Below are 12,087 nucleotides of genomic sequence, written 5' to 3'. Positions count from 1 at the left end.
TTGTTTGAAAGGTGGTCTTTGCTGATTTGAAGTTGAAGGCTGATTTGGTGGTTTGAATGTTCGTTGAGGTTGCGATTGAAATCTGGGTTGAAACATTGGGGAATTGTGTAGATTTTCTCGCCCATTAAATGGTTTTGCAAAGTTTGAAACGTGTGGATGCTGCATTGGCTTTGTGAAAGGATTATGCGTTGTTTGATTAGGAGATTTATTATTAAATTTGGAATGATTTTGAATGTAATTGTTTTTGAAATTTGTTTGACTAGTTAACACTTCGTAATTATTAATTATCTCAATTGCGTTTTCCAAATTCTGAGGGTTTTGAACTATCAATAAGGTTCTCAGTTCACTGGAAATATTTGCTAACAAATTTTGAGTTGCTGTTGACTCATTTTGAGAAATTAAAATTGCTCGTGCTTCAGCATTCTGAACTTCGGTACAAATCTTAGTGTTTACTTTCGTGACTAAGGCTTTGAGTTTCTGAATGTAATCTTGAGTAGTTCATTCTTCCTTGACAAGAAAATTAATTGATGCTGTAAGTTTGCTCTAGTGATCGGGTCACTGAACTTTTGTTGTAATGCTAACTTAATTTCAGGCCAGGTTTTTAAATCTGGTCGAGTTAGTAAAAAGTCTTCGGCTGATTGTACAATTTTGGATCTAATAGCGAGCATAACATACTCTTGCTGAGATAAATCATTATTAAAATATCTGCTATGAAAAGTGTCAATTTGATTTAAAAAGAACTCCAATCTGGAAGGTGTTCCGTCAAAGTTTTTTAATAGCGTAACAGTTGATCTCAAAGCGTCGGCCATGTTTGTTGGTCTTAAATTAGTTTGAGGACTACTGTCTAAATTAAAATCTACGTTAGTTATAGGTAATGGATAATTTATCCAATTCAGAAGTTGAAGCTTCTGAATTGGAACTTAAATTATTACTTGTGTTTTTTGTATAAGAGATTTCCTCTAGAACTCTTTTAGTTTGAGCTTTAAATTTGCTCATTAAAACATTTAAATTCACTTCCTAAATAACAGGTTGTACAACTATAAGAAACAATCAACTCACGGATTGATTTCAAGTCTTCTTCCTGTGTCAACGGGACGTCGCTAAGAAGATACACTCCCTAGGTTGGTTGCAGTGGACACTAGCATAGGCCAATTTGTCCAGGCTGGCTATCTCGTTATGGTTGACCAAGAGCGATGTTGCCAGGAGTCACAAGCTATCTCTCCGCAGGGGTAATCACAAGGGTGATTCCTTTCTTAACTGTTGAAACAGAAGGCACAGGTCACTCCGCAATCCAAGATGGATAAATTCCGAACACAACACAGCACAAAACTATCGTTGCACTCCGACACAAAATAACCGTACTCTGAAAGGAATCCTACCGACTGCGCCAATTTTATTTACTTTTCGGTAACTAGCGTTTTTAAAAATAAAACTCGAAATTACGAAAAGCAATATGTGTATTACCGCACTGGTTAAGACAGAAATTATGACTAAAATGTAATGCTGCACTGCATCATTTATATAGATTACAGTAAATGCTGACGGTGCAACATCTGAAGAACAATATTATAATGATAAAATAATATAAATGGTCATATAATTCTTGAAACACTTTTTTACACTCAAAAGTTTACACATTGTTTTATTTTGTACCTTCCTTGCGATTAATCTCTTTGAGTAAAACTTCTTTTCTTTGCTACTACGCCTTTTTATAAAATTTCAGTTTGAAGCTTATTAGATGTCAAATATTGTATGACGGATTTTTTGAAATCTGTGATCGAGATGGTTTCTTGTTCATTTTGTTTGTACAACATATATGTATGCGTTCGCCATAGATGTGATCAAAAGTAACTCGAAGGCGACTATCTTATCAGATAGATCGACAGATTCGTTAGCCCTGATATAATCCCAAACAGCTTCAGGTTTTAGTTTTACCCCTATTGTGCCCCTCACCTCGATCATTTTGTCAGTATGTTTACTTGACAGCATAAAAACATTTATGTTGTCTTTCCAATTTATAAAAATTAGACCCTCCCTACTCTGCTGCGCAAATATTTGACCTTTTTGAAGTTTCTTTAATACAACTGCTTTTGGCAAACCACATCGTTTTTTCCGTACCGTACCTACTAAGTGAGTATCTGAATCGATTAATCGCATAGCTAAAGGAATGTTGGTGTACAGGGTGTCCCATTTTCGACACTTTTGTAAGGTATCTCACTTATTTTTAAAGATACGGGGTTGCAGTTTTTGCGACAGTGTGTTACTTTTTTGTGAAATTTAACATGGCGTCAGCAGAATTGTCATAACCCATTTCGTTGTTAAGATACAGGAGAAAATTGAAAAATATCATTGTTGAGGTACCCTCAGATATCTTTAAACTTTTTGAAGAGGTGAAAACGGATTCTTATAGATATTTTTCCGTAGGATCCAGTGACGTAGTTTGTTTTTTGCATAAACATATGTTGAATATAAAACACCTTGTATCACAACGTAGTACCCTGCTGTGGTGGGTAATTTGATTAAGCACAACAAAAAGTTGTATTTGATTTTTATGGCTTTTTTAGAAAAATTATATAAATTTTTACTTGCTTTTCTCCAATCCTTCCATTCCTTACGTGACACTGGGACAGAACTCAGAATATCTGTTAATTCACACCATAGTTTTCCGGTTTGTAAAATTGGGGTTTTCTTTATAAATTCCATCATAATTCACTTTTGTTCTTCCGTCATCGGAGAACTTTTAGTTTTTAAATCTATAAACATAACACATTATAACAATAAATTAACGTAAAAGTAGATTTTCTTACCCATTTGTCAGACTCTAATTTGGTTACCCATCAATAAATTATTAATCACAGCTATACAGGAACAAATGTTACAATAATAATAAATTAAATAACACCGTTCAGGGGGGCAGCCGGCAGGGTCAAGTAAACCCAGCTGATTCCACTTTTTTATCAATATTTATTATTAGATTACCCACTAAACAAAATAACGTCGTTGTTTCAATACAATTTAGTTTCTATGTTTCTTTGTTTCGTTATTTATTTGACACATTTACATCTTTTTTAAGTTAAAACGTTCGTTATATGTCCCGCAACTCAACATTCTCCCTGTTACGTTAAAAATGTTCCTTTTTAGTTTTGACCGTTACGAATCTGCAACAAACCTGTGTCAACTTACAAATGTACAACCGATTATAAAACGGTTATGTTTGATCTAGGACGTTTTCCTAACGATTCTTTATAGAACATTTTCGTTTTGGCTACGACATTAAACCGAAACTGTGTCTAACCAGTATCGACACATGCTGGTGTAAAAATCGTTCCAGCATCGTTTCCATTTCTATAGGGTTAGTTTCTAATGTGACAAGCTGAGGTTGTTTATTATTTATTTTTCAATTTAGAAAAAAAACTTATACAAAAGTTAAGATATTTGCATAAATATTTTATACGTGCTGTCAATAAAAAAATAAACGTAGATGGCAAATCAAGAAATTCGCCTGAATATACGTTTTTCCAAACGAACACTCTGCATATATTTTACATAAATAAATTGGCTGCATTGTGTCATTTCAAAAATACATAGGTAAAGCACTGACATTTTCGTCTTTGAAACGGAAGAAATGCAGGAAAGCGGTTTATTTATGTAATAAGATTTTCCAGTGTCATTTAAAAATGTAGATTTTGTTAATTTCATTGTTCTTGGTGTTTTTGTCAGACAGCATGTATTCAAAATACCTATAACTTTTATATAAGAAATTTTATTCTATACTCGAAAATAAAGGCACCACAGCTTGTCACATTATGAAAAGTAACTCTGCACATGAATAAATAAATCTCCTTTCTGCACTGGCATATACCTATAACAGATCTTAAAGTTTAAAAATAAGTCTTTTATGAAAATCCAAACCAACCAAATAAAAGTTACTTTCAGGTAAATAACATTAAGTTAAACGTAAAGTAAAAAGTTTTGATTCATCAAAATCCTTGTCGAGAGCGTTCAACAAAATGGTTCTGCCTTACGAATACGACTTAGTGCCGTAGCAGTAAAGGTATAAAAAATATTATTAAACCACTAATTTTAAATTATTATTTATGGTATAATAAAACATATTCCTGTTAAAACAGATCTTTTAGTATTTCACATTATTTGCATATAAAATGCAGGGAAAAAAATATGTATTTAAAAAATACATCTAAAATAAACTAATGAACAGATTCTAAATAAAAACAAATCTTAACTTTTACTAACTACAAATATACAGGGTGTCCCGTGACTCGACAGACAAAGGTATACCAAGACAAAGGGTTCTAAAGAGTTATTCTGATGAACAAAATTATAGCAACCATAGGTCAATTCGTTTTTGTATCAGAGATATTCAAGAAAATATGAAAAGCCTAATAATGAATAGTAAAAGTTGTTTGTTGCATATCTAATTTTTCCAAAGCAAAAAAGAATTTACCTATAAGTATAGTGGCTCTGACCTTTTGTCATCAGAATGACTCATAGAACACCTAGACATGGCAAAGGTATTGTCGGTAGAGTCACGGGACACCCTGTATACTTAACTTATATTTAGTATATCATATATCTAATGAGTATAATAATAAAAAATAACTACGCCTAACCTAATGATAAATCTTGTTCACCTGAAAGTTTAACATATATTTTATTAATGTATTGCATTAAATAATCCATTTAAAAATATCAATTTGAAATTTCGATTTCTTATTTATGACTGCTCTGAACGCGATGAAATTAATTTAAGGACCTTTTCAATCTTTGATTCCCATGTCGGAACCAATCCATCATATACGTTTCAATCTCTTTATCCGTGGCTGACTTGAATACGTGCTGTACGGCTTCTGTGAAGTAGATACATAATAAATGTAAAACTTAATACATTTATACAAAAAAAAATTGCCTTTTAATATCCGAACAAATTCAGAGTCTTTTACTCTGAAATTATTTTTTTGGCCTGTCCAAGAACACTGAACCGCCAATTCATTGGTAAAAATGGTCGCTAATCCTCTTCTAGTGAAATCGGCTGCGTTTTTTCCCGATACTTGCAGGAACTTATGCATCTGAAATGTTTACAAGTGATAACATACTGCCACAAACTTTCATTGTAAATTCGATGTTACCTACCATTTGCTTTTTATTCTCTTCCGTTTTTATTATCTCATGTTCTGCTTCTAAAAGGAGAGTTATTGAAGATACAGGTAGTTTTATTGGCAGCGACAATTCCATTATGTTATTTTCTGGAACCTGCTTATTCGAAATTTCTAATGCGTTTAAACGCATTAATACGAATTTTAATGTGTTCTCAATGCTAATTAATTTGTCCATAATTTGAGTGTTGGAGACTTCTACATCTATGACTTCTATATTTTGGTTAACTTGTGAAGTTCCTAAAAAAACATTGAGGTTAAAAATAACCATTATTATAAATCCGTTTGGGTTTGATTTTACAATACATTGTGAAATAAATACTATATAGACAGTTTCATAAGTAAGCTGTTAATAATTTTTGACTAAAAAACTTAAACTAGCTTATTCTAGTCTTCATACAAAATCATTAAGAGTTTTTTCCTTTTTTCTTTTGCAACTTCTGGTGGCAAATTATTCAAAACAGCGCAGATGTGGTCAGTACATGATTTATTCTCGCTGTGCGGAACCTTCATCTGCTCCGATATAGTTCAGGCAACGGAGAGCAACTCTGTGGCCTCAACAATGGGTTGTTGACTAGATTTTTTCCTTTTTTTTTTTCTGAAAATGGGACAGATTAAGGTCGTCGTCGAAAATATTTAAAAAATACTAATCATTTATTACCAGATCGTGGTGTTTCTACAGGATCTATTATTGGATCATGTGTTGTAACTGTCTCTTCTTCTAAATGTTTGCTAGTGGAAGCCTCAGGCGACAACAGCACCTCCATAGTGTCCCATATGGACCCTGGCGAAGATACTGAGGCAAGTGATGACGCTGCCGAAAGCGGTCTTGTTATTGACGTAGTTGGGAGTGGGGTAGTCGTATGAGTTCTGTTTGAATGACATACCCATGTAGTGCCATGTACTTCATTGAATTATGCAACATCATTATCTAAACTTACTTTCTTGGTCGGTGGCACTTTTCAAAAAACATCATTTTTTTATATAATGGCCACTTCACTTCTGCCGAAGCTCCCGACTTAGGCCCTTCTCGTTTCTCGCGGGTAAACTTGTTTCGTAGGTCTTTTACTAAAAAAAGAACGGTATAATGGTAATAATTGGATAATAAAAACGCATCTCAAACAAGATACCTGATATTTTTAAGGCAGCCGCCATGTCAGCCCATGCGGCTTCCTTTTTTATATTATTTTTGTAGTCCTTGTGGGCCAAGTTGTACAGGTATTCATAGTTTTGAATCAGGTCTATAAGCAGTTCCTCCGTCTCTACAGACAACCCTACTCCTACTTCACTTTCTCCTTGCGATTCCTCCATGTCTATCTCAAACACAACACAAAACGACGCAACACAACAAAAAAAACGCACAGATAACCAAGCCAAGCCAAGAAAACGGTCGAATGACTGGAACGTGCCTTTTAATAATTTTGTGTTGGCGTTAGAAATGTCAATATTATCTGATCTGTTTAAGCACTCTCATTGGTTGAATCGCGAATCACGAGCAACAGAAATAAAATTTGGTTAAATGGGAACATCAGAGAATAACGGCCAGCAACAATGGAAACTACGAGCAACGCGATAACCGAGGTTTATAAATGTATGCGTGCGAATCCCTATGTGTTATTTTCGGAACAGCGCCAATCACGAACAACGAATTACGAGCAACGGGAACAACAGAGTTTATATAAATCCAGCTTAAGCGGTTGTCGAGCAACCGTATCAGCAACAATGACTTGAAAACAAAACTTGAACAAAAATCAAAACCATTTTCCCACGTTAATCTCCTATGTCCAGGGTGCTCCTGGACACCTGTTGTACTAGTTCTACAAACCACTTGTATGAGACAACATCTATCAAGTACTGTGATTGTAAAGAAAACATTTTTGTGCTGCTGCCATGTTTTTTTTAAACAATAAGTAATGAGTCTAAATTTTTAGATATTGTCACGTTTAATTTATGAGCCCTTTCGGATTCATTAATTAAACTGACTCACGACGTTAAACGTCGCGCCGGGATCTCAGTTTCAAGGATGGAATCAAACACTGAGTTTTCCATTAAACACTTAAATCTATTAAATATGGTATACACAAATGGGTCTGCACAATACGGTCATAAACACACTAAAAGTTGACAATTTAATAATTGTACTTACATAGACTCATAAGCTGAGGACTTAGCATTTTCTGGCGGCTGGCTTAGTCACTTTCGTGTTGGAACAGTTCTGGAGAATGGGCTACTTAACTTGATCTTTTCTCGACCGAGGAGAGTCGACATCTCGTCTTCCTGGTTCAGCTGGTCGCACTACTGTCGATTGGTTGACACTCTCTATACTGCTAAAATCGGCGTATTTTATACCCGATTGATCGGCTGACGCAGTTTGTTATTGTCGCTTGTTTTTCACATTTCTGCAAAGCAGGTGGTGGTGACTCATCACCGATACGGTGCACTCGGTGCATGACACATTCGGTGTATCGTGATGCGACCTTGCCTCGTGCGCTTATTATTTCGCAATCCTCGAATACTTTTATGTTTTTTAAGTTAATCAGTCCATCTTTTCAATTAACGGATTTTCCATTCGTGACATATGCCTCCGCCCCAGAAAAACTGGTCCCCAGTTTTAAATGAACAATAATAAAAACTTTAAACAATAGAAAAAACATATCGTTAACATAAATTTAAAAATTACATGTGTACATAACAAGGTATTATAAGGTATTATAAGTAGGTTAGTAAGTTTACATATGCGAGTATTTCATAGTACTCAGTTAAGTTTACAATCATTTCTTAATAATAAGTTAGTACTTATTCTAACAAGAAACTCAATAAAATCTTTCCTCTCTTAAAATTATACATAAACAATATCATGCACTTTTAATCTATTCGGTTCCGGCAATGGCAGAACAAAAAAAATATTGCAACACTGAGAAAAGTTCAATTGAGGCTTAGTCCTATGAGCCAAACTTCGCATCTCACATCACTGAACACCATTGTGATCACTGTTCCATAAATGTTTGTGGTGTGGGTCGATTATTGAATCGATGATTCGGCTCGCTTGAACCTCCGTATCAACGTACAGGCCCATCGGGAGTTCCAACAACAATAATGGCTCATCATAGTTCGCCTCTTTCTTACATAGTCCTCAGTGTTACATGAAATATAAGACAAAAGGTTAGTATGTGTTACTTAAGGCTTAATATACAATATTATGTCTTATAACAAAATTAATTTTAGCATCATTTGTAACCGTTATTCATTTGTTAGTATGTACGATCCATTTTCCATTAAAAAATAAAAAAAATGGAACGTGTGAAATTTATTTTCCAAATGTTGTAAAGCAAGGAATCCCGTGTATGCATCGCGCGATAAAAATTAGTTATGTAAACAACTTGAATTTTTATGTTAGTAGTTCGTCAACAACCAACAAGATTGTCGGACCGTCGTCTCAGGAATATTCGCCTCTTCAGCGAAACATCTTTTATCGCATTTTATTAGTTCATGGCGCTAAAAAATAATTGGATTAATTTCATTACTAGATTATACTCGTTATTTGGGAATAATATGGACATCATACATTCCAAATTTTTTTTTTTTATTATTATTTTTTATATATCATCCACGTGTGTATATTATGCCTGTATTAACATATGTATATATATATAGCCATTAAAATACAAAACAATAATAAGGTAACATAAATTAAATTGTAGACCTCATAGCTGCTGATAAGTAGCATATGGCCCCATGTCGTCAAACGGTTCTAATTGCGCGATAAACGGCTGTGTTACCGCGTGTCTCAGAACTTCTTCAGTTTGTTGCTGAATAATGGGCCCCCCTTCTTGCACCTGCGCCAGGTTTTCCGGATTCGGGCATAGTGCCGGATTGCGGTCGACCTGACTTGCGTGTGATTCAGGAAGTCCAAATGCACCTCCAGAAGATGTGCCAGCAGAACTGATTTCTGATGTCTCATCCTTTTCTTGTGTTTGGGGCACTACTGGTACCCGAAACTGATATGTCATATCATTTACATAAGCATGCGGATATGGCGGATGACCTGGTTGACTCAAAAATTGAGTTCTCCCGTACACACATGTAGCACAAGGACATCCTTGCACAAATACATTTTCCCATGCTCGCCAAAAATCCTCAAGTCGATATTGAGGTTGTTGGGGTGATATGCAAATTGCACAATCACATGTCGAAAACGGAGTACCCCCTTGACGTACTTTCTCGCTAAGTAGAAGTATGGTATACTCCGTGTGAATGATTTGAGTCCACAGGCCAAGTAGAGATTTTGTAATCCCCAATAATTGTATTGGTACCACTTGATCAAACTCTCCTTGCAGTTCCCACAAGTGGTACAGTGCCAATTTGTATAAATACAGTTTGGTGTTTATTTCGGTAACACACCTAATATAAAACAAGAAATTCACTATCCATTCCATTTTTGGCACTTTCGCGAAAATTATAGGTTAACTTCACCCAACTGTTACTTCTCGACCGATTTCTAAAATGACACTGTAAATTGTTGTCCCATTCGGGTTTATTTAAACCAATCTAGTAATTAGTCATTATTCATAACTGCGCGTAGCGATGAATCAAATTTGTCTTATCGCTCGCGAATTAGTTGCTTTCTTCACCAAATGCATAAACAACTATATGGTCAAGGTGATTATTACACCGACAACATCATTATTTATCTTTATTCGTTTGTAGGTACCTACATTACAATAACAATATTCAATGTTTTTATTTCCATTACATGTAACCATTTTTTATCTTATAGGGAAAATTAAACTGATATCTGTTCTTGAATTTTAAGAATTTGCGCAATAAAAATTCAGACGCAGATAACAGAATAAAATCCTTGGGCCCTGTAAAAATAGGTACATAGCTCAATATGTGGAGCCGTACATTATAATTGTTACTTTGTTTAAACATTATGCTTAATTGCATTTTTGCATTTTATGCATTAATCGGTCTGCAATGAACAATGTCTGGTCTCATTAAGATATTATTCCGAACTGGCCAAATCAGCGAATCCCATGGGTTTAAGCATGGTGCACCATTTAACTGTTGGGAAAACATTTCTCTGATAACCTTAACATTTGACAAGTTCATCGTCTGGAAGTAATTTGCTAATTTCAGCATCCTGGCTTTCCGGTGGAGAGGGATCTGAATTGTATTTATACGGTTTTCTTATCACATTCTCCACAGTTCGTCCTCTGACCCATACGAGTCGTTTTCCAGTGCTTTTTTGTCGTGTCATACGAGTCTTTTTGTGGGTGTCATATTTGAAAGTAAGTATAAGTGTTTTTTTTTCTTTTATTCATTATTTCCATATAGTTTTCCTTCCAAAGAAAAATTCACTTTGTTTCGCTATCCAATGTTAATAATATTTTCCCTTTCAGATGGAACCTGGAAATTTAGGAGGAGATACCGAAAAGGGCCGGGGCCGCGGTGCCCGTCTGATGGCCCTATTGGCTGCCCAGCGGGCCCGACGGACCGTGGGTGCGGCCAGCCTCAAACTGGGGCCTGGAGTTGAAGCTGAGGCTTCTGCGGCCAGCGAGGTGGAGGCTCCCCCTCAAGTGGCAGGTGAGGTGGAGGCTCCTCCTGGAGGTCAAAACTCCCCAGAAGACAAAATAGAGGAGGAAGGCGGCGTCAACGACGCCTCACCAGTGGTGGCGACGCGTTTGGCTGTTGAAGCCATTGGCAGTAATGCCAAAACGGTTAATTTTTATTTTTTTTAGAATAAAAAAAAAAAACAAAATAAATAAATATTAACCCAAATGCTTGTATTATTTTAGTTGCGGGGTTCCTTCTGGTGTCCATGGGTCATGGTAATGTAAAATTCTGCTTACATGGACTACTTCAGTTTTAGATTTTTGCGAAATACCCTTTCGTATTTCATAGTCCACATCAGACATTTTTCGATTTATGTAATAAGGACCAAACCATCTAAGCAGTAATTTTTCACTTTTTCCTACTTTCCTAATAGGGGTGAAAACTTTTACTTGGTCCCCCACTTCAAATTCAACATGGCGGTGTTTACAATCATAACGTAATTTATCTGTCTTGACGCCGTTTTATATTTTCAACTGCCAAATTTCTGACTGCTAAACCAATGTCTCTAATTTGGTCGCTATTACTACTTTCCAAGGGTGGCAATAAGTTTGCTTCCGTTGGTAAAATACGTTCACGACCGTACACCAGCATGAATGGTGAAAATTTAGTGCTATCCTGTTTCGCAGAATTATACGCAAAAGTCACATGTGGAAGATATTCATCCCAATTTGATTGATCAGTATTAGTATACATAGATAACATATTGGCTAAAGTTTTATTAAATCTTTCTGTTAAGCCATTAGTTGCGGGATGATACGCAGTAGTAAACTGACTCGTTGTCCACATCTTTTTTAGCAATTCCGTAACCAATTCTGATTGAAAAACTTTTCCTCTATCGCTTAACAATTCCTTAGGTGCACCGTGTTTTGTAATAATTCTCTCTAGTATAAACTTTGCTACAGGTCCGGCTTTGCCGCTCGGTAATGCGTCAGTCTCCGCCCACCTGCCGCTGCTACTTCTGCGAAACGGACCTAACAAATCTATTCCAACCTTTTCAAATGGGGTGCCAACTGGGATAGGATGTAACAGACCGATAGGCTTTTGATTTTGTTGGCCTTTCCTGGCCTGACAATCCGGGCATTCTTTTACAAAACGTTCCACGTCCTTTTGCAACCTTTGCCAATAGTATCTTTGTTTTACTTTCGCTAGGGTTTTTATCCACAGGACATTTTAGAACAACATATTTGCATACCTTTATTTCCAGCATTCTCCTTTTATATCTATAATTCCACATATATCTACTTCATCACAGCTTCTTCTAATTTAGAATGAAACAGTACATAAAATGGGCTACCTT

General features: G+C 35.6%; 1 protein-coding gene and 2 long non-coding RNA genes across 3 annotated transcripts in view; 2 read left to right on the top strand and 1 right to left on the bottom strand.

Annotated features, from left to right (window-relative positions):
• Positions 1 to 12,087, bottom strand: part of LOC145738452 (uncharacterized) — a 165,479-nt gene that overhangs the window by 60,337 nt on the left and 93,055 nt on the right. The window lies entirely within an intron of this gene.
• LOC145738457 (uncharacterized) overlaps positions 1 to 12,087 on the top strand; it is a 404,307-nt gene that overhangs the window by 307,559 nt on the left and 84,661 nt on the right. The window lies entirely within an intron of this gene.
• On the top strand, positions 7,123 to 11,196 carry LOC145738310 (uncharacterized). The gene is made up of 2 exons (XM_081993118.1): positions 7,123 to 10,465; positions 10,577 to 11,196. The coding sequence occupies exon 2, from the start codon at positions 10,577 to 10,579 to the stop codon at positions 10,913 to 10,915; it is 339 nt and encodes a 112-aa protein (XP_081849244.1). The 5' UTR covers positions 7,123 to 10,465; the 3' UTR covers positions 10,916 to 11,196.

The sequence above is a fragment of the Ips typographus genome, linkage group LG15 (assembly GCF_016097725.1).
Source record: "Ips typographus isolate SLU linkage group LG15, UJ_Ityp_2.0, whole genome shotgun sequence".
NCBI lineage: Eukaryota > Metazoa > Arthropoda > Insecta > Coleoptera > Curculionidae > Ips > Ips typographus.
The sequence above is the reverse complement of the archived record's forward strand: the minus strand, read 5'-3'. Positions and strand labels throughout refer to the sequence as shown.

Excerpts from the sequence above, each read along its gene's own strand:
- LOC145738310 (XM_081993118.1), top strand. The coding sequence starts at position 10,577 with ATGGAACCTGGAAATTTAGGAGGAGATACCGAAAAGGGCCGGGGCCGC.